The following is a 21576-nucleotide window of genomic DNA, read 5'->3' as shown; positions in this document are numbered from 1 at the left end:
GGGCTGGGGGAGGGTTGGGGTGTGGGTTCCCAGCACAGCTGGGCCCTTAGGTTTCCCAGAAAGCCATCTTCCCCCCGCCACCCCCCCCCCCCCCCCCCCCCCCCCCCAGCACACACATTGTTCCTCTGGCTGTTTTTTCCTGTCTGGGACCCTCCAAGGCCAGGCCAGGGCTGACTGGCAGTGACTGCTGCCCTGCCTGCTACTGCCGCTGGGGAAACTGAGTCATGGGGGGGGTTGTTAGGGGATAGAACTTGTGGGGAGGGGGTGTCTGCTTCTCTCCCCAGCCTTGCTTGGAACTTGGAGTTGGGGGACAAGGGAAGGGTCCCCTCCTAGGGCCACAGGGCCTCCCCGCCTCCCCAGAGGCTATCCCAACCTCAGCTCCCCAGGGACCCTCTGTTCAGCCTCTGCTGCAGGCATGGTATCCACACCCGACCCTTCCCACGGCCTTGTGTACAGAGCCCCTCGTCCCCCAGGATGCTGTCCCAGGACCTGGACCACCTAAGCCACCAGAATTTTCCTTTTCATGGCCCTGCTGACACCTGCTTCAGTACAGCTGAAGCCCTAGGCCCTGTGGCCCTTCGCACCTGTCTACACCTCTTCCCCTTCCAGGATGGTGTCTGCAGGCTATTCTGGGGCCCAGACTCCCTTTGTCCACACCCCCGGGTGGCTCTGCAACATGCCCCGCGTTGTCCTGCCCACGAAGGAGCCTGGCCATTCCAAGGCAGGGTCCCTGATGGGTTGAGGTTGAAGTCCCAGAAGCCCAGCGCCTCCCTGCCCCCACCCCTTTCCTGGAAGCCCTAAGCTGTGTCACCACTAGCAGGTGTCAGCTGCCCCGCCCCTCTTCCCTCCTTAAAAGGGTCGCTCTCCAGAGGCCTCCCAGGGTCAGAGCGCCGCTGCGTGACCAGCACACCCGTGTGGGGCTCCGACGCCAAGGACAGGACGTGGGGATCCAGGTTCTGTCTTCCCTTCTGGCGTGGTGTGGCCTGGACTCGGCCTCGGTTCCCCCCCCCCCCCGGGGGAGTGGGGACTGGCGCTGAAGCGGGAGTCGGGAGGGGGCGGGGCCGCACTGCAGAAGGGCCGCTTCGCCCAGGGGTTTCAAGGACCACTCCCGGCCCCACCCCACGATGACTTCCCACGTCCTCCTGTTGCTTCTCGCCTCCTCCATCCTGGGGGACCCGGACTCCAAGGGCAGGTGAGAAGCGGGTGGCGGCGGGGACCGGGCGGGAAGGAGACCGCGAGGAGCGTGCGCCCTCTTCAGGCCACGGTTTTCCGCGTCGGTGGAATGGTCATCTGTACACGCGCCTGCCCTGTGGCGGAGCTCTGGGTGCCCCGACCCCACCGAGACCCCTTTCTCGAGAGGATTCTGTTTGAACCCGGTCTTCTCCCATGCTCCTTCCCCAGACGGCCCCTGCATCAGGTCGCCCAGAACCGCAGGCGCCTCTGTTCCCTGGGCACATGCCAGACGCACCGCCTGCCAGAGATTATATACTGGCTCAGCTCTGCCTCCACCAAAGAGCTCTCAGGGAAGGCCGGCCGCGAGCCCCAGGACCCCCACAGCTACGGGCGCCGCCGTAAGCGCGACGCCAGAGTCCTGCTCCGTCTCTATGACCCTGGCCCGAAGAAAAGAGGCCAGCGCAGTGCCCGGCTGGCTGGGTGACGTCGGGCACGTCCCTGTTCCTCCTCTGGCCTCAGCTTACCTACCTGTGTATTGGGGCCACGATCCCAAGTTTCTTTTGCCCTCCATCTCCTGGGCTCACTCAGAAACTGTCTCCCCCCGGCTGTGACTGGGCTGGACTCGGTGCACACCGGACCTAGCATGTACAAAGAATACTATCGTCCAGAGCCTAATAAAACGAGTTTCACGTTTCAGCCTCTGCTTGTCTGTGCCCATTCCGGCCTCCCAGTCTGAGCTCAGTCTGTGACATATTCTCCCCCTTTATCCGTGCACCTTTTCCCACACGGAAGTCCCTCTGCCTGTCTCACTTGAATCCAATCTGCTGTAGCTTCCCTTTCGCACCACTCAATCCGCGCAGCTGCTTTTTCCGTGGGCGGTTTTGGTGGGCGGGCCCAACTCCCCAAAGTAGCCCTCCCTCCTCGGGATGGTAGAACTTTGATTCGCTCCGGCTCGATACCCACGCGCGTGACTTTACACGTACCCAAAGGTGGGCTATGGGTACCAAGCCGAGCCTCGTTTTTCAAAGAGAGAGAGTGAGACAAAGCGGAGTGGGAAGCTCAAGAACCTGGGGTTCAGAGGAGAGTAGCTGCTTAGAACCCGGGAAGCCAATGGTAGAGAAATCAGGCCGGGTAGAAAAAGACTGAAGGCTAGGGAGCGAACGGAGGGAGAGGATTGGACGTTGGGATTCGAGGGGGCGGGGATAGAACGCAGAGGGTTGGAAGGGGGCGGGGACAAAACCAGGGACTTGCCTACCCGGCGAAGGCACACGCGAGGCAGAAATCGGGGTTCCTGGATGTTGGATAATTGGGGGCGGCCAGGAGCTCCGGAGGCCCGACGACCAAGTCGTGGACTCGTCGCACTGGGATTGGACATATGCAAGTGGGAGCCTTGGGTCTGGCGCTCTGAATCGGGGGTGGGGGGTGGGCTCGGGCTTGGGTTCCAGGATCGGCTCGGCGGACGTCTGACTCAGAGTGGTAAGTATCGCACCGGAGGGACCCGAGCTCCCGCGGGGCCGGGAGGCCTGTGTCTTGGGTTGGGCGTGCGGGCTTCTCCATCACTTGTCCTCGAAGCTCGCATCGGCTCACAGTCTCAGCATCCCTGGCTGTGAGGCATGCGCAGTAGGGTGCTCCCTCCCCCACCTCTTCCAGCCCCCGGAGGGGGGAGGGGACGCTGGGCCATCCTGGAGCGGAAGAATTTATAGACATTCCCCCTGCTCCTCCCCCGCCACTCCCCACCGGTCCCATCCCCCCCCCCTCCCCCGCCTTGGCGTGGGAAGCGGAAACGAGGCGGACTGTGCCAACGTCCGGCAGGTGTTCATTTCAATGGGTCTCGGACTAATGTTTTTCTCCAGACCCCGCAACCCGACCCTGGGCTGGTTTCGCGTCCCCAACCCCGAACCTTGAAAGTCTTTCGTGGGGAGGGGCGCACGGCCTTGCACTTCCTTCTCAGCAGAGTCGCAAAAGGGATTCACGCGAGTTATCCCTCCTGCCTCTCTATGCGTTCACAGAGGCCCCCGACTGACATCCCCCCAACACCCGAGTCTCTGACAAAGTCCTTCGAGACCCCTCAGGTGGTTAGGGAAGGGTGAGCCGGTGGCCTATATTCCTGGGTCTGCAGGAGGAGGGGGTTGGGAGCCCGGATTCCTGGGTCTGAGGCTGGGGGCCTGGAAAATGACCCTCTGTCCCAACTCCCAGGGCTCTAGCGTGACATGGCTGAAGCGCACCAGGCCGTGGGCTTCCGACCCTCGCTGACCTCGGACGGGGCGGAAGTGGAGCTCAGTGCCCCCGTGTTGCAGGAGATCTACCTCTCCGGATTGCGCTCTTGGAAAAGGCACCTCGCCCGTTTCTGGGTGAGGAGGGCCACGCTTGGTTTCCTTCCAAGACTCCGGTTACGTGTTTCTGGGATGCCCCAGGCCCACTTCTGGGATCCTATCCCCCCCCCACCCCCACCCCCACCCCCCTTCTGGGGGTTTGGATGTGGACTTTCAGGACCCCCTTAAAGCCATTTCTGGGTTTTCTGAGGCTCACTTCCTCCCTTACTGGGAACCTCTATTCACCTCTTACAACCACTTCCTGGACCACTTCCCTCTGTCCTCAGACCCGCAAACCCAACTTCCACCCAATTTCTAGAATTCAGACCCCTTCCCCCCACCCCAGGTGCTCCCCTCACCTTTCCCTTTCCTCTTCGGGTGCTAAACTCGGTGCTCTTCATTTCAGAACGCTGTGACCCGGGGAAGATCTTGGTTAGCCCGCACCCCAATCCTGAAGGCCCGCACCCCAATCCTCCTCCTAGCCCGAGCCCCTGGGTCTGAGGCTGCCTCCTCAAGCCTGCCTCTGAACCCCCAATGCCCCTCTCCATTCGCCGTGCGCCCTCCCTGTGGTTCCCAGACGTGAACCTCCAAACGTCCGTATGCACTTCACCACTGCCCTTGTTCTAGAATGCCCATGCCCGACGTCTAACCAGAACCCATGCCTGCCCCAGGGTCACTATTTCTAGAAGTCCGGCACTGGGTACATATAGTGTCTCCCTCGTGGTCACGCCCTGTCTGAACGCAAGTCTCCAACACCTGCGGGGTTGGCCGAGACTGACTCTGAATCCCAGCCCTGCCGCTTACTAGCTGTGTGGCTTTGGGCAAGTATTCCTCTCTGAGCCTCAGTATCCCCACACGTAAAACAGGGGTGATGATAACAGCTCCCCTGATGGGACAGTCGAGGGGATTAAATGAATTGTTACATGTAAGCACTGAGCGAACTGCCTGGGCCCTGGCAAGTGCCAAGTAAGTGTTAGCTTTTGATAAGATTGTTCTTTATTCATTAACCAGGTGTCTGGCTGCCTCAGTCGGTGGAGCGTGTGACTCCTGATCTCGGGGTTGTGAGCTCGAGCCCCACCTCTACACCCAACATGGGTAGCCCCCGCCCTCCCCCCCAAAGAGCTTCTTCAGCCCCACCCCTGGAACTTCTTGGGCCTCAGGCTAATTCATCAATTAGAACATTATCATGTGGACATTAACCTGGGGTTAAATACATAAACACATATCTACACATATACATATATTTTTACTTTATTTTTTTAATGTTTATTTATTTTTGAGAGACAGAGCACAAGCAGGGGAGGAGCAGAGAGAGAGAGAGAGAGGGAGACACAGCATCCAAAGCAGGCTCCGGCTCTGAGCTGTCAGCACAGAGCCCGACATGGGGCTCGAACCCACGAACTGTGAGATCACGACCTGAGCCGAAGTCAGACTCTCAACTGACTGAGCCACACATGTATTTTTAAAATTAAGATATCATTTCATTCAGAAAAAAATGCACAGGTTCTTAAAAGGTACAGTCCTTGAATTTTGACAATACCTGTGCGCCCAACTTCCTAGCAAGACAGAATTGCCGCCATTCTAGAATGTTCCTTTGAGCCCTTTTCCAGTTAGCACGCCCCCCCCCCCCCCCCGACTCAAAGCAACCGCTGTTCTGGTTTCTATACTTGTAAGTGGATTTTGACTAGTGCTGCATTGTTGAAAATTTTGGCCATCACCACCCTTACTTTTGAGTCAAAACCTAAAGCCCTTCTCAGAGTCAGTCCCCTATGCCTGGTGGGCCCCACCAGACCCTGTCATTAGTATTAATTGATCATTGTAATAGTGATCGTTCTTCCCTTTCTATCACATAGCTGCCTCTCTCCCTGTGGGACATTGGATGCTCTTCTGTCCTTTCTCTTCCATTCTGGGACCTTAGGAGCCACCCTGAAGTCGTAGCTCCTGGAACTTGGTTTCAGGGTGAGGGCTGTGCCCTCAGCAACCGCAGGGCTGAAATTGCATAGACATCCTGCTAAGCCATGACTTCGTCACTTATAAAATGGCGTCCCTGACAGTCCCTGCCTCGAGGGATTGTTGTAAGCATGAGCTGTCTTAGCAGAAGGTCTGATGCAGAGAAGTGACCGCTCCAACATCGCCCTTCCTACGATCCTGGTGGTTCCACATAGGTCGTAAGTGCTGGGTGCCCTCTGGCGTGTTATTAACTTCTCTGAGCCTCTGCTTCCTCGTTTTGAAAATCACATCAGGTCATATTTAGTGTGTTTTGGGCTCTACACTCACCAAACCCTTTAAATCTATTGCTTGCGTGTGACCCTTGATTTCAGGGTCGTGAATTTGAGCCCCGTGTGGGGTGTAGAGATGACTTAAAACCTTTTTTTTTTTTAAATTTTTTAAATTTGTTCATTGATTTTTGAGAGGGGCAGAGACGGCGCGAGCAGGGGAGGGACAGAGAAGGAGAGAGAGGGAATCCCAAGCAGGCTCCATGCTGCCAGGCGCAGAACGAGATGTGGGGCTCGAACTCACGACCTGAGCCAAAACCAAGAGTCGGAGGCTCAACGGACAGAGCCGCCCAGGTGCTCCCCAAATAAAATCTTTTACAAATAAAAATCAAAATAAATAGATGTATGGCTCATCTGATCTTCATTATAGCCTGCTAAGGTAGACCTATTCTCTGTCCCACTTTACAGATGAGGAAACAGAGGCCCAGAGAGGTGCCTTCAACTTTCCCAAGGTCACACAGCTGCCAAGATGCAGTGCTCGAGGCAGGACTAGAATTAGCAGTCTGGCTGTGGAACCCATACCCACGCCTGCTATCCTGCTTTTCTAGAACGTGGTCCCAGGACCCATGCCATGGGGCTGTTGTGAATGACGTGCAGGGGATCATTTGGGCCAAGCACGTGGCACAGCGCACATGTGGGCTGTTCAGCAGCAGGAGGTCAGAGTGTTTCCTGAGATGGTTTCCAAATGAATATGAGAGGCAGTGGACCCAGGCGCCCCCGTGTGGAACTTTGCACTATATCCTGTTGCATTAGGGTCACAAGACATCTGGACGATTTGAGGGGTTGACAGTGGGCCCTCTCTGGCTTGGGACACGTTCTTCAAACTTCTTGTCTGCTCACTTTCTTCGCCCCTGCAGAGATAGTGGTATTTACTACTGTTTTGCTGAGATACAGGGCAATGCAATGATTTATTGAGGCATCTCGTCCTTGGGAAGGGCTCTGGAGACGTTTCCTGTTATTACGAAGCCCTGTTCTACCGCGATCCCGAGCCCCGGATAAAGGAAGAGACTGCTTCTCTTAAAAAGAAATAATAAGCAACCAAAGAACCACGGTTGCCAGTAACCTTTCCTTGCCATACCAAGGGAAGATCGTCACATAAATAAATCCCCAACAGGAAGTAGGGTAGCCATAGAAAGAAAGGAGCATTGGTAATGATGTTTACTGAGCGCTTACTGTGTGCCTGGCTCTGAGCTATGCAATTCACTACCCTCCCCCCTCCCCCCTGCCCCGCCAGCCCTCTTTGCTTAGCCCACAGTCCCTAATGCCACCTGCCACACTACCCTAAATCCTTTACTGACGTAGCTATTGCTCTGTCCCCCAGGAGAGCAGGAATCTTGCTGTCTTATCACTGCTGTAGGACCACAATAACTGTTTGTGGGAGGACATTTTCTCATCCCGTCCTCATGACAGTCCCCGGAGCCAAGTACTGGGATTGTTCCCATTCCACAGATGAGGAAACAGACACAGAGAGGTGAAGCCACTTGCTCGCGGTCACTCAGCTTGTTAGTGACAGAGCAGAGGTTTGAGCCCAGGGCCCCAGAGCCCAAGTTCTAAACCGTGATCTCTGAGGCTCTCCCATTTCTTAAATGTGGGAAAAGAGAACGCGGTTTCTGGAGCCCTGATGGCAACGAATAGCAGCTCTTATCATGCTCTCTGTGTGACTTTGAACCCAAGTGGTTTCTTTTGCAAAATTAGATCACCTGAGTACCTACCGCACAGAGATGTTGGGGGGGGTTTTAAGAGTTCCGCCTTGGAAAAGGGGCCGGGCAGGTAGTGAGCGCTGGTTAAGGGTTAGGTAGTTCCATGCACTTCCCCAACACTTTTGCATTCCTCATTCATTCCATAGCCACAAAGTTCTAGAAGGCCTGCTGAGCTCCAGCCCCTGCAGTATATGGAGGGCCATTTTGCCTGGGAGTGACCTCCTCCAGGGAGCCCTCCCTGACTCCTCCAAGCCGAGCATCCTGCTCAGGGCTCTTGTGCCTGCCTTGTTTTTATGTCATTAGCACTCGCTTCGTTCCTGACTGACTTCCCTGAGGGCATGACCCAGATCTCTCTGGTCCCCACTGGGTCTTGAGCACCCAGCTCGGGATTCAGCGCACACTGGGTGCTCTGTCGATGTCTAAGAATGGTGCTTAGAGGAGGATTAATTGATTGAATGGGTGCCTTTCCTCCCTGCAGAATGACTTTCTTACTGGTGTGTTCCCTGCCAGCCCCCTCAGCTGGCTCTTCCTCTTCAGTGCCATTCAGCTCGCCTGGTTCCTCCAGCTGGATCCTTCCCTAGGACTGATGGAGAAGATCAAAGAGTTGCTGCCAGACTGGTGAGCTCCCCCGCTTGAGCCCAGTAACCTCCCTAATTCCTCCCCCTCCACCCAGTAAGCTTCTCTATCAGTGTGATGTGCCTGCTAAAGAGAAGTAATCTCTGAGACTTACTTTGGGTCAGATTAATAAAGGTACAGCATGAGGAAAAAGGAGGTGATTTCCCCCCTTCTCTCTGCCTATTTTCCATCCGGTCTGTTTCTTGCTAAGGGGGATGCTGACAAACTAGAAAATATCCAGACATGGTTATATAAGCACCGAGAAAAGTAGGAGCCTTACTGGCCTTCAGTTGTGTAGCCTTAGGCAAGAGACTTAACCATTCTCGGTGTTAGAGTCTTCCTCTATAAAATATAGGTAATAGGGACATCTGGGTGGCTCAGTCAGTTAAACGTCTAACTTGGGCTCAGGTCATTATCTTGTGGTTCCTGAGTTCGAGCCCCATGTTGGGCTCTGTGCTGACAGCTTAGAGCCTGGAACCTGCTTCAGATCTGTGTCTCCCTCTCTCTTTGCCCCTCCGCGGCTCACGCTCTGTTTCTCTCTGTCTCAAAAATAAATAAACGTTAAAAAAAATTTAAATATAGGTAATAAGGCCACCTGGGTGGCTCAGTCAGTTAAGTGTCTGACTTCAGCTCAGGTCATGATCTTGAGGTTCATGGGTTCGAGCCCCGTGTTGGGCTCTGTGCTGACAGCTCAGAGCCTGGAGCCTGCTTCAGATTGTGTCTCCCTCTCTCTCTGCCCTCCCCCGCTAACACTCTGTCTCCCTCTCTCTCAAAAAAAAAAAGTAAACATAAAAAAATATTAAAACTAAAAAAAAATATATATAGGTAATAATAATTGCTTCCTGGGGCCGTTGGCAGGCAAAAACAGAAACAAAAGCACGCATGTGGATGGGCACCTGGCCGGCTCAGTCAGTGGAGCACGCGATTCTTGATCTCGGGTTGTGAGTCTGAGCCCCACGCTGGGTGTAGCGATTACTTAAAAATAAAATCTTAAAAAAAAAAAAAAAGCATGCACGTGGAATATTCCGTACGGTGCCGGAAGGTTACTAAATGGGAGTGGTTGTGTTATAATTGCCATTTGGGGGGACGGTTTGGGAGCCGGGTGTGGGGGAAGTGACAGGTTCTAATTCTTGACTTCGTCCTCCTGGGGAAGAAGGTTCAGATTTTGTACAGACAGTCCCAAAGGGCAGACCCAGGATCAGAGGTAGAAATTTCCAGGAAGGCTAGACGTACCCAGTCTACAGAGGGGAAGCAACTCGCTCCTAGTCCTCCAGGTGGGATTTGCTCATATGTCTATCTGATTGCCACTTTGCAAACACGTTGATTTACTGTGGTTTTAGATCAGCAGTTTCTTTTTTTAATTTTTTTAACGTTTTATTTTTATTTATTTTGAGAGAGAGCGAGCAAGCGAGCATGAGCAGGGGAGGGGCAGGGAAAGGGAGAGAGAGAATCCCAAGCAGATTCCACACTGTCAGCGCAGAGCCTGATGAGGGGCTTGAACCCACAAACCATAAGATTATGACCTGAGCTGAAATCAGGAGTCAGACGCTTAACTGACGGAGCCACCCAGGTACCCCTTAGGAAACTCGATTTCTACGACTGACTCCAATTCTAGAAGATAGGCCCCCAGTCAAAAGATCAGGGTCAGAGACTATCAGGAAGAGCCGGGGCTGGTGGGGCTGGAGGGAAGGGGCGTTCTGAGGCCAGGAGACCCAGGCCCGGTGTCTCTTTCACTCCCCCAGGGGTGGACAGCACCACAGGCTTCGGGGAGTCCTGGCAGCGGCGCTGTTTGCTTCGTGCCTGTGGGGAGCCCTGATCTTCACGCTTCACGTGGCCCTGAGGCTGCTTCTGTCCTACCATGGCTGGCTCCTTGAACCCCACGGAGCCATGTCCTCCCCCACCAAGACCTGGCTGGTATGTGAAGGGCAGAGCCCTGCTCAGGCCCTCCGGGGACCCACTTCTCTATGTCCCTCTCTCTGGGACCCTGTCCATCTCTCTCTGGTCTCTACGCCTCCCCCTGGGTCTGTCCCCCCATTCTCTGGGTGCCAACCCCATTCTCTCTGTAGGTTGCCATGTACAACCCCCGATCCCGGTCCCGGATCCCAGGGAGGGGTGCAGTGACCCACTAATTCCCCGCTTCCCTCCAGGCCCTGGTCCGCATCTTCTCCGGTCGCAATCCGATGCTGTTCAGTTACCAGCGCTCCCTGCCACGCCAGCCCGTGCCCTCCGTGCAGGACACCGTGCGCAAGGTGGGCCCGCCAGCTCCCTCCACGTGGGGCGGGAGGCGGCCGGGGGCGGGCGGGCGCGCGACCTACCATCTGCTCCTTGCCCCTCAGTACCTGGAATCTGTCCGGCCCATCCTCTCCGACGAGGACTTCGACTTGACGTCTGTCCTAGCGCAGGAATTCTTGAGGCTGCAGGCGTCGCTGCTGCAGTGGTATCTGCGGCTCAAGTCCTGGTGGGCGTCCAATTACGTGAGTCCCCCACCCTGAACGCGGAGGTTCTGAGCCCGCCTTCCTAAGGCGGGGTTCTACACCCCGCCCCCGACACGCCCACAACCTGCAGGCCCGCCCCCTGCTCCGCGTTCTGAGCCCCGCCCACACGCTCCCGTAGTTTAAACCCCGCCCTAGATGCTCCAATATTCTGAGCTGCTCGTACTCTCCAATATTCTGAAGCCCATCCGTCATATGCTAACATTTTGAGCCTCTCCCGGGACCTGCATGCTCCGACGTGAGCCTGACATCCATAATCTAAGCCCCGCCTCCAGGGCCTGCCCACATCCACAGCTCAGCCCCCAACCCTCCCGGATTGGAACCAGAATTCCCGGACTCAGACGGTTCAGCTCCTTGCCCGGCAGGCCAGCGGTCTAAACCCCCTCCCCCCCCCCCCCCCCCCCCCGCCCCCAGAGTTGTTCTGGTTTTATCCCCTCCTTTTGCGTAAGGGCATCCTCCCCAAATGGGCTTCTATTCCGAGTTCAGGAGCTAGGCCTTTGGTAGTACTCTGATTTGAGCTCCTTGGGAAACTGAGGCACAGAGCAAGACAACAACTCACTCAAATCGGGGCTTACAGGCCTCCTATTCTGTAGGAGGAAGTCGTAAATAGGGGGCAGGCAGTGTGGGATCAGGTGGAGGTAGCAGCGAAGAAAGGTGGGATCGTGTGAGCGTCTGGGGGGTGGGGTGGTCTGGGGACGCCGCCACTGGACGAGAGGATCAGGGTTCCAGGAGGAGTAGTTACTAGGCCTGAGCCCTGAGGGTTGGACAGAATTTGAACCGGTGCGGTTGGTAGGAGGGAATGGGCCGAGCGGAGGTGAGTAGTACGGCGGTTGTAGGACATGGGCTGGGAACCAGGAGAGCATCGCTCGCTGGGACACAGGGATTGAAGGGTGGTCGTCAAGAGAGGGAATGGTTGAGTGGCGGGGAGTGGCCTGAACTCCAGCTGAGGATCCTGGACTTTTTATTGGGGGTGCTAGGGAGCCATGGGAGTATTCTGAACAGGGGAAAGTCAGGATCAGCTCTGGTGTGGGGGAAAGACTGGAGGGGAGACACTGGAGGCTGGGAGGCTGGAGAGGATGCGGTGGGGGGGGGGGCGGGTAGAGGACAAGGTCAGACAGGGGAATTGGGCCACAGGGTATGAGGCAGAGTCAGGGGGCGGGGGTGGAGGGGTGGGGCTGGGACTGTCAGGCTGGGGGTGAGGAGATGCCAAGGGTGGCACCTACGGGCCTCACGTGGTGGGGAGACGGCGGGGGTGTCCCTGAGATGGGGAGAAGGGGAGCAGCTCTGGGGCAAAGGCACTGAGCTCCGTGGGGGCAGGTGTGACAGGCCTGGGGGTGCCGGGGACCTGCCCTGGGGCAGCTGGAGACCTGGGTGGAGGCTCGGGAAAGAGGCCTGGGTGACAGCATTGGACTTGAAAGGGAGGAGGAGCTGAGACAGAGCCACGAGGGGCAGCAGCACGGACAAGCGCTATGGAGGGGACCGAGTCGTGTCTGGAGAGGGAGAAGGGAAGCCAGGCCTTAGTTTTTACATTTTTTCCCTTCAAGCTCTTGGACGGGAGTCTGTTCCAATGCGTATGCGCGTGTGCGTATGCGCGCGCGTGTGTACGTACACGCGCCCGCCCACACACACGATGTATGTATTTCATCGGACTTCTAAGGCACCACCAATTATAACATATCGTGTTATCTTATGTATAACAAAAAAAAAAAAATGTGAAGGCCAACTAAAGTCTGACACCGTGCTTTCCTATCACTTAGACTTTTTATCTATATTTTTTATTTAATGCAATTTTTTTTAAATTTGTTTTAACGTTTATTTGAGAGAGAGAGAGAGAGAGAGCACGAGCCGGGAAGGGGCAGAGAGAGAGGGAGACACAGAATCCGAAGCAGGCTCCAGGCTCTGAGCTGTCAGCACTGAGCCCAACGTGGGGCTCGAACCCACGAGCTGTGAAATCAAGACCCGAGCTGAAGTCGGACGCTGAACCGACTGAGCCACCCAGGAGCCCCTACATGTAATTTTCAATTGCATAATACATAATATGCTTATATGTTTTATAATTTGTAGCAAATATAGATTTAATATAGTATATAAAACATATGTAACCTAAATATGTATAATATTTGTGATAAAATGGACATAACATAAAATTTATCGTTTAGCCATTTTAAAATACATTTTTAAACTTTATTTTACTTATTTTGAGAGAGAGAAGAGAGAGAGCACAAGAGTTGCAGAGAGGAAAGGAGAGAGAGAATGGATCCCAAGCAGGGAATCCCCATGTGGGGCTCGAACTCACGAACCGTGAGATCATGCCCTGAGCCCAAATCAAGAGTCTGTCGCTGAACTGACTGAGCCATGGAATGGCCTCCATTTTAGCCAAATTTTAAGTATGCAATTCAGTGGTATTAAGTGCATTTGCCGTGTCTGGAACCATCAGAACAATCTATTTCCAGAACTTTTTCATCATCCCAAACAGAAACTCGGTACCTATTAAGCAATACATCCCCGTTCCTGCTTCCCCGAAGTGCCAGGTAACCTCTATTCTACTTATTATCTCTAGGGATTTACCTATTTTAGATTTTTCATGCAAATAAAATCATACACGATCTGTCCTTCTGTGTCTGACTCATATCACCTGGCATAATGTTTTTAGGGGCTGTCCGTGTCGCAGTGCACATCAGAACTTCATTCCTTTTTATATTAGCATTCCATTGTAAGAGCGCCTGGCAGGCTCAGTTGGAGGAGTGTGTGGCTCTTGACCTCAGGATTGCCAGTTCAAGTCCCACGCTGGGTGTAGAGGTTACTTAAAAGTAAAATCTTAAAAAAAAAAAAAAAAATCCATTGTAGGGATAGGCTCCGTTTTGGTTCCCCATTCATCTTTTGTTGGACACTTGGGTCTTGGTGATATGTAGTTTTTTTTTAAGTTTTGCTTATTTATTTTGAGAGAGAGTGTGTGAGCAGAGGAAGGGCAGAGAGAGGGAAAAAGAGAATCGCAAGCAGGCTCTCCACTGTCAGCATGAAACCGTGAGATCATGACCTGAGCCAAAATCAGGAATCAGATGCTCAACCGACTGAGTCACCCCTACTTTTTTTTTTTTTTAAAGGAGGCTCCAGGCCCAACTTGAACTTGAACTCAGGACCCTGAGCTCAAGACCTGAAATCAGAGTCTGTTGCTCCACTGACTGAGCCACCTACGTGCCCCTTGCCTTGTTCTTTTTTTTTTTTTTTTTTAATGTTTATTTACTTGTGAGAGACTGAGTGCAAGCGGGGGAGGGGCAGAGAGAGCCGCAGACTTAGAATCTGAAGCAGGTTCAAGGCACCGAGCTGCCGGCGGGGCTGGAACTCATGAACTGCGCGAGATCATGACCTGAGCCGAAGTCAGAGGCTGAACCCACTGAGCCCCCCCCCCCCCCCCCCCCCCCCGCGCCCCGGTGCCCGGCCGTGTGCTTTTTTTTGAACAGCTTGGTAGCATTCCGGGACAGGAGTATAGCGCGATTTAGCCAACTGATCCCCAACTGATGGACTTCGGGGTTACTGCTGGTTACTGATCACGATGGCCTCCTTCATTGAGTTCCACCCTCAAGGCCTCGGCCGCCAAGTCTTGGGGGTCCTGCCGCTCCCACTGCCCCGCTCCCCAGCTTGGCCGCAGCCACCCCAGCTGTGCGTCTCTCGGCCCCACTCCTAGGTCAGTGACTGGTGGGAAGAATTTGTGTATCTGCGCTCCCGGCACTCGCTGATGGTGAACAGCAACTATTACATGATGGTGAGGAGGGAACATCGGGGCTGGGAGCCGGGCGGGGCCGCCGTTCAGGGATCTGGGGTTGGGATGTCTCTGTAGGAGGTGGAGTTTCGGGGCCGAATCAGAGTCTGTCGTTCACCATCCCGCCCTCTGTTGGGGTCAGGATCTGGGTTTGGGGGTCAGTGTCCCCGTGAGGGGCACGCCTGACCCCGGGCGCTTTGCGGTCCCCTCGGCTGGCCCCCAGGACTTCCTGTACGTCACTCCCACGCCGGTGCAGGCCGCTCGCGCTGGGAACGCGGTCCACGCCCTCCTCCTCTACCGCCACCGCCTGAACCGCCAGGAGATCCTGCCTGTAAGAGGGCCGCCCTGTGGGCCGGACACGGAGACTGCGGTCCTGTGGCCGTGGGGCCACGCGGGTCCTGGGAGGCAGTTCGGGAGCCCGTGGTCTCTTGCAGACTTTGCTGATGGGAATGCGGCCCTTATGCTCTGCCCAGTATGAGAAGATCTTCAACACCACGCGCATTCCCGGCATCCAGAAAGGTGAGATTCCTCTTGGCCCCGCACCGCACCGGCAGAGGCGTCAACAGTGCAGTAGCTGAGAGCATGGTCTCCTGGGTTCGAATCCCAGCTCCATCGCTCCCTAGCTGTGTGACCTGGGTCAGCTATTACCCTCTCTGAGCCTGGGTATCCTCGTCTCTGAAACCGGATTATAAGGGTGCACAGGGTAGTGACGGTGAAGTGAGTATTTAGGACAGTGCGAGCCACCCAGGAAGTGCCTGATAAATGACCCTTGTTCTTATTCTTGCCACTGACCTTCGTGCCCTCTGCACTTCCCCCCGCGCCGCCCCTAGACCACATCCACCACCTCCGCGACAGCCGACACGTGGCCGTCTTCCACCGTGGCCGATTCTACCGCGTGGGAACCCACTCCCAGAGCGGCCTGCTGTCCCCGCGGGCCCTGGAGCAGCAGTTCCAGCGAATCCTGGACGACCCCTCCCCCGCCTGCCCCCAGGAGGAGCATCTGGCGGCCCTGACCGCTGCTCCCAGGTGAGGGCGGGAGATCGGGGCCCCGGGGGCCCAGCCAGCCTCCCAGAGTTGTAGAAGGGCAAGGTTGGGGGCTGGGTGGGGGCTGGGCAGGGTACAGGGCCAGCCTGGGCTCAGGTACAGTCACCCCCCCCCCCCACTCCCCTACCCCCACCCCTGCCACAGGGATGTGTGGGCCCAGGTACGGAGTTCCCTGAAGACCCAGGCTGAGGATACCCTGGAGGCCGTGGAAGGAGCTGCTTTCTTCGTATCACTGGACTCGGAACCTGCAGGGCTCACCAGGGAGGACCCCGCAGCTACACTGGATGCCTATGCCCATGCCCTACTGGCTGGCAGGGGCCATGACCGGTGAGTCAGCCCCTGGACTCGAACCTCACCCCAACCTGTGACCCCAGAACCCGGTCTCCAGGCCTAGGACTCTGGACACTAGACAAGCAGACCCTGGACTCCAGACCTGGGACTTCCATACCTAGAGATCCTCAGACAACTTCCTAGATGTGCATGAGGCACCCTTGTGATTCCTGAGGTTCCCGGAAGAATCCCCCTAACCCCTCAGCTCCTCGTGAGCCTTGGACCTTTCTTGGCATGTTCCCTTGAAATGTCCCAATTTTCCAAGCCTTAGACATGCCTCAGAAACCATCTAGACTGCCTGGTGGAGACCTCCACCCTCTTAGAGATCCCTATACCAGCCCTGTTTCCAGAAACATCCCCCCACCCTGACACTCCTACATTTTCCACCAAGAGCACCCAAGTTCCTTCTTGGCCCTGGCTCTCTGGTGACCACTTTGAATTCTCGCCTGCAGCTGGTTTGACAAATCCTTCACTTTAATCGTCTTCTCCAATGGGAAGCTGGGTCTCAGCGTGGAGCACTCGTGGGCCGACTGCCCCATCTCAGGACACATGTGGGAGGTAAGGCAGCCAGTCCCCTCCTGCCCTGGGGACCATCGGCCCCATTTCCAAAGACCTTCCTCTCCAGGGCCTTACGCTTAGGGGGAAGACAGAGACTCAGACAAGCAGATACCAGATGGAGGGGGGGGGCACCCAGCAAAGAAAAGAGGGTCTGGGATTATGACCTTTTGATGAGTTGGCAGCCAGGGCTCAGAGAAGGGAAGTGATTTGCCCAGAGTCACAGAGCCAGGAATTGCAGAGCAAGAACATGGATCCAGAATGTTCTGAGAGCAGAAAATGAGGCCTTTCAACCACAATACACTGAATCAGTGTGATGGCTTGCTGTGTGACCTTGGGAAAGTTACTCCCCTCCTCTGAGCCTCATTTCTCCCCTTCATCAGATAGAAGGGTTGGAGTTTCTTTTTTCTGTAAGCTCCCATCCAATCTTAAGAACCTTACCATCTCGATCTTCTCTTTTTTTTTTTTTAATTTTTTTTTAAAGTTCATTTATTTATTTTGAGAGAGAGAGCAGGGAGGAGCAGAGAGAGAGAGGGAGAGAGAGAGAGACTCGCAAGCAGGCTCCACCCTGTCAATGCAGAACCCGATGCGGGGCTTGAACTCACGAAATGTGGTATCATGATCTGGGCCGAAACCAAGAGTCGGGTGCTTCACTGACTTAGCCACCCAGGCGCCCCTCTATTTTCTCTTTTTTCTTAGTCCCTAAATCATAGCAGGTGCCGTCTACACCCTCTCAGGTTCCCACTCTTCCATAGCATTGCATGAGGTACTGGGTGAGGCCCAGGGTGGGATCCGGCATGTTTGAGGGGAAGGGAGGCCCCTTTCAGATCTTAGGAGCAGCCCTGGGTAAGCATGGACTCTTCTGTTTAAATTTTTTTTTTCAACGTTTATTTATTTTTTGGGGGACAGAGAGAGACAGAGCATGAACGGGGGAGGGGCAGAGAGAGAGGGAGACACAGAACCGGAAACAGGCTTCAGGCTCTGAGCCACCAGCCCAGAGCCCGATGCGGGGCTCGAACTCACGGACCGCGAGATCGTGACCTGGCTGAAGTCGGACGCTTAACCGACTGCGCCACCCAGGCGCCCCAGCATGGACTCTTCTGTACCTGTTTCACATTTGTAAGATGGGAGTTTTCCCCCTTTGACGATATTGGCCGGTGAAACTGTCAATTCAGTTTAACTTTTAGACCCTTCATATCAACCTGTGGTCTCTGCGCATCAACTTTGAGTGAAGAGATGTCACATAGAGTATGATAAAGATACGTGGAAACTCCAAGGCATAAAGTGTTTCTTGATGTTTGTTTCTAATGCGGAAATGGGGATCTTTATCCCGTCTCCCTAAGTTATCGTGAGAATAAGGGAAAGGCTGGTGGGTAGCAGGTGCTCGACCAGGGCTGATTTAAAATATTTAACAACAAAACCAAAACTAAATAAAAAATAAAATAAAATAAAATAAAATTTAACAACCATCAGGGCGTGGGCACCACTCAGTCAGAATGGACACCGACCCCCTTGGCAGCCCATGCTGTGCTGGGCTTTATCTCTCTGGTCTCAGGATCCTGGTGGGGGTGAGGGTAGGGGGTGTCTTGGGAGGTCGGGGGCCACCGTTGGTGGCTTTTTGTCTACTAGTCAGAAGTAAAAGGCCAGTAGGCACCAGCTGAGTATTAGTATCGGACTTACTCTCAATGAACTTGAACCTGAGAACCCACCTGTGAACATCAGAGGTTTCTGTTTCTCAACGACTGCCCCCCCCGCTCCAACCCCCAGAAGGGACTTACGAAAGCAAGTCCCTGGTTAGAGAGCCCTCAATCCAGAGGGAGGAAGGGACTCTGACAGCCTCTGTTTGTACACAGTTCACTCTGGCCACAGAATGTTTTCAGCTGGGCTACTCAGCCGACGGCCACTGCAAAGGGCATCCTGATCCCTCACTGCCCCAGCCCCAGCGGCTGCACTGGGACCTTCCAGAAAAGGTGAGACTGGGCTCCCGGGCCTCTCCTCCAAGTCTGCAACCCCCCGGCTTTGACTCTAAACTCATCCCCATCCCCAAACTCAATCCCACCCCGGCCCCATCTCCAATCCCAGCCCAATCCAGTCCTCCCCACCTGAAACCCCAACCCCATCCCCGAGCGAATTCGGTCTTCAGCCCAACCTCAGTCCCACCCCCCATCATTAATCCAGCCCTTCAGCTCCACGTTCGCCTCTGTCCCCATTTCCACATTCCACCCCTACCCTGACTCGATGTCCACCTTCACTTCCCTCCCCACTCCCGGTTCTAACCCTACCCCATCTGTAACCCCAGCCATCCCTCCCTCCTTCCTCCTCTGGCAGATCCATCTGTCCATCTCTCTAGCCCTGAGGGGAGCCAAGACCTTGTCTGGAAACGTTGACTGCCATGTCTTCCCCTTCTCCCACTTCGGCAAGAGTTTCATCAAACGCTGCCACCTCTCTTCAGACAGCTTCATCCAGATGGCCTTGCAGCTGGCCCACTTCCGGGTCAGTTGGGTTCCTCGACCCCAACCCCTTCTCGGGACCTTGGTTCCCCTGGGCCCCCAAGACCTCCCTTGTCAGCCCCTTTGGTGACGCTTTTTTGGTCATTGCCACTGTGGGGCCGCCATCTTGATTTCTCTCCCCCAGCCACACATTCTGCCGGCAGGAGGAGGCGGGAGGTCCACACAGAGGTGGGTCAAGTCTGTGATTTCCAGAGCCCGGCTGACAGGCTTCTCCCTTCCTTGCCGCCCCCCCCAGGACAGGGGTCAATTCTGCCTGACTTATGAGTCAACCATGACTCGCTTGTTCCTGGAAGGCCGGACGGAGACGGTGCGATCTTGCACCAGAGAGGCCTGCAACTTTGTGAGAGCCATGGAGGACAAAGAGAAGACAGTGGGTGTGGGCCTCGTCTTGAGGCTTTGGTCATTTCCACATACTCGTTCATACACTTGCAAATATTTATGGAGCACCTTCTGAGGACCGGGACCCATGATGGGCATTATGGACAAAGGAGGACCCAGACCTGGTCTCCTACCTCAAGGAGCTCACTGGTGGGGAGAGACAGAGATATTTCAGTGCAGTGATACTTGCTAACAGGGATCTCTGGTTCCACAATGTGTCTCTCTTTGATTATTTAGCCTCTGTGTCACCTTAGGACTTCCATTTGTACCCTTCCACATATTCCCAACATTACCTGTCTGCTCAGAAACCCCCCACGCACCTCTGTTCCCTTTCCCGCTCCCTATTATGGTTCAATGGAAGGACCTGGGGCCCTGGATCAGACAGACCTGGGAACCCACCTGCCTCTGCTTTGCCTTGTGACCCTGGGCAGGTGACTCCCCCTCTCTGAGCCTGTGTCCCCTCCGCAAAGTAGAATTGGTCTCTCTGCCTTGCAGGGATTTTGCAAGCTGGGTTGAGGCCAGGGGTGTGGCAGGCCCCAGCAGTAAGCCCACTTCCTGTCTTTCCATGACCTGTGACCTCCTCGGGGGGACCCCAGGAACCACAGCGCCGTGCCATGTTCCGCCTGGCCGTGGAAAAGCACCAGGCTCTGCTGAAGGCCGCGATGAGCGGACAGGGGGTCGACCGCCACCTCTTCGCTCTCTACATCGTGTCCCAGTTCCTGCACCTGCAGTCGCCTTTTCTGGACCAGGTTAGGGTGCAGGGAAAGAGGGAAGCGGGGAACCACGGGAGAAGAGAGGGACTACTTCAGGACGAGGAGGGTGAGGTGGGCAAAAGGAGGTGTTAGAGGAGAGAGTTGGGGCGGGGGCGGTGCTGCAGCAAGAGAGGAAGGGAGAGGGCAGGGAGGGAAGAGGGGGAGAGAGAAGGGGAGAGGAGGCGGGGTCAGGGAGGCGAGGGGGCGTGGTCAGGTGGGGGCGTGGTCAGGAAGACCGAGAGAAAGGCGGTTCCAGCAGAACTGAAACCCGCGCGGTCAGAAAGCGGAGGCCGGGGTCAGGGAGGAGAAGGGCAGAGCCAACAATGCGGCGATCTGGGGGAACTAGGCCGTCGGGGGGCGAGGCGGAGGTCGGAATGGGCCCGGGCTGCGTGGAATGGAGCTGAGCCAACGGGGCGCGGACCGGCTGGCCTTTTGGTCTTCACTGCATCCTTGACCGTCTTCTCTCTGTCCGTCAGGTTCACTCGGAGCAGTGGCAGCTGGCCACCAGCCAGATCCCCGTTCAGCAAATGCACCTGTTCGACGTCCACAATTACCCCGACTATGTTTCCTCTGGTGGGGGATTCGGGCCTGTGAGTGCCCCGGGGCCTGACCCCACCTCCCTGGACGTGGGCCCCGAGGGAGGAGGGCCTGCGCTCCTGCCTAGTTGGGGAGGAGGGGCCTGGAGGCTAGTTTGTTCCCCCTCCCTCTGCCCCTCTCCAGGCGGATGACCACGGTTATGGGGTTTCGTACATCTTCATGGGGGATGACACCATCACCTTCCACATCTCCAGCAAAAAATCTAGCACAAAAACGGTGAGACAGGGGTGCCTGGGTGGCTCCGTTGGCTAAGCCTCCGACTTCAGCTCAGGCGTGATCTCACTGTTTGTGAGTTCGAGCCCTGCCTCGGCTGTATGCTGACAGCTCAGAGCCTGGAGCCTGCTTCAGATTCTGTGTGTGTGTGTCTTTCTCTGCCCCCCTCTTGCTCATGCTGTCTTCTCTCTGTGTCGCTCTGTCTCTCTCTCCCAAGAATAAACATTAAAAAAATTTTTTTAATGGGGAGACAGGCAGGAACCCCCTCCCCCCCCCCCCCCCCCCCCACTGCACTCTCCTCCCTCAGGACCCAGGGGTCTGGACTCCTAGCTCCCTCTTCTCCTACAGCCTAGGAGTCCAGACCAGCTCCCTCTTCTACAAGCTAGGAGTCCAGACTCCTAGCTCAATGCTGCCCCCGGACCCAGGAATCCCAGTCCCCTGCTGCCTCCTCCCTCAGACCAGCCCTCTTGTCTTCCAGCGCCGAGGAACCCCCTGTCCCGGCTCCTCCTGGACATGACGTGTTTCTCCTTCCAGGACTCCCACCGGCTGGGGCAGCACATTGAGGATGCATTGTTGGATGTGGCCTGCCTGTTCCAGGAGGGGCCGCGCCCTAAGCTCAGGTGCAGAGGGTTACAGGAGGAGGACTCGGGGCACAGGCATGGCTCTCTCTCCTGCCACACTGGGGGCTCCAGGGCCCCCACGAAATCCACCAACCTTTGACCCCTTCCAGCAGGGAGCTGGCCTCCCCAAGAACTAGGGAGAGGGTCTCGACGACTGGGTTGGTGCAGGACAAGAGGCAGCCTGTTTGGGTTTGGAAATCCCGCATCTGGTCCAATAAAGACGTGTAAGCTGGGTGTGTGGTGTTCGCT

The 21576-nt window shown here is 55.7% G+C and overlaps 2 protein-coding genes across 8 annotated transcripts; both read left to right on the top strand.

Moving 5' to 3' along the window:
- Positions 1 to 285: 285 nt before the first annotated feature.
- ADM5 (adrenomedullin 5 (putative)) lies at positions 286 to 1869 on the top strand. The gene is made up of 2 exons (XM_045441879.1): positions 286 to 1192; positions 1402 to 1869. The coding sequence occupies exons 1-2, from the start codon at positions 1125 to 1127 to the stop codon at positions 1655 to 1657; spliced, it is 324 nt and encodes a 107-aa protein (XP_045297835.1). The 5' UTR covers positions 286 to 1124; the 3' UTR covers positions 1658 to 1869.
- Positions 1870 to 2408: 539 nt separating this feature from the next.
- On the top strand, positions 2409 to 21561 carry CPT1C (carnitine palmitoyltransferase 1C). 7 transcript variants are annotated; one of them, XM_045441854.1, is made up of 20 exons: positions 2415 to 2649; positions 3183 to 3245; positions 3370 to 3524; positions 7940 to 8079; positions 9819 to 9990; positions 10224 to 10325; positions 10413 to 10550; positions 14254 to 14331; positions 14552 to 14659; positions 14763 to 14847; positions 15159 to 15354; positions 15517 to 15699; positions 16155 to 16260; positions 18111 to 18227; positions 18586 to 18750; positions 19003 to 19137; positions 19742 to 19894; positions 20374 to 20487; positions 20618 to 20710; positions 21242 to 21561. In XM_045441854.1, the coding sequence occupies exons 3-20, from the start codon at positions 3384 to 3386 to the stop codon at positions 21425 to 21427; spliced, it is 2412 nt and encodes an 803-aa protein (XP_045297810.1). In that variant the 5' UTR covers positions 2415 to 2649; positions 3183 to 3245; positions 3370 to 3383; the 3' UTR covers positions 21428 to 21561. The 7 variants fall into 7 exon arrangements, 6 of the variants coding, with proteins under 6 accessions (XP_045297808.1, XP_045297810.1, XP_045297811.1 ...); XM_045441855.1 differs by having other exon boundaries at positions 2422 to 2649; positions 3183 to 3259; XM_045441852.1 differs by lacking the exon at positions 3183 to 3245 and having other exon boundaries at positions 2409 to 2649.
- The last annotated feature ends 15 nt before the right edge of the window (positions 21562 to 21576 follow it).

Source organism: Leopardus geoffroyi, chromosome E2, assembly GCF_018350155.1.
Source record: "Leopardus geoffroyi isolate Oge1 chromosome E2, O.geoffroyi_Oge1_pat1.0, whole genome shotgun sequence".
NCBI lineage: Eukaryota > Metazoa > Chordata > Mammalia > Carnivora > Felidae > Leopardus > Leopardus geoffroyi.
The sequence above is the reverse complement of the archived record's forward strand: the minus strand, read 5'-3'. Positions and strand labels throughout refer to the sequence as shown.

Excerpts from the sequence above, each read along its gene's own strand:
- CPT1C (XM_045441852.1), top strand. The coding sequence starts at position 3,384 with ATGGCTGAAGCGCACCAGGCCGTGGGCTTCCGACCCTCGCTGACCTCG. Across the intron at positions 8,080-9,818 it reads AAAGAGTTGCTGCCAGACTG|GGGTGGACAGCACCACAGGC; the intron begins GTGAGCTCCCCC and ends TCACTCCCCCAG. Across the intron at positions 19,138-19,741 it reads TGGAGGACAAAGAGAAGACA|GAACCACAGCGCCGTGCCAT; the intron begins GTGGGTGTGGGC and ends GGGGGACCCCAG.
- ADM5 (XM_045441879.1), top strand. The coding sequence starts at position 1,125 with ATGACTTCCCACGTCCTCCTGTTGCTTCTCGCCTCCTCCATCCTGGGG. Across the intron at positions 1,193-1,401 it reads GACCCGGACTCCAAGGGCAG|ACGGCCCCTGCATCAGGTCG; the intron begins GTGAGAAGCGGG and ends CTCCTTCCCCAG.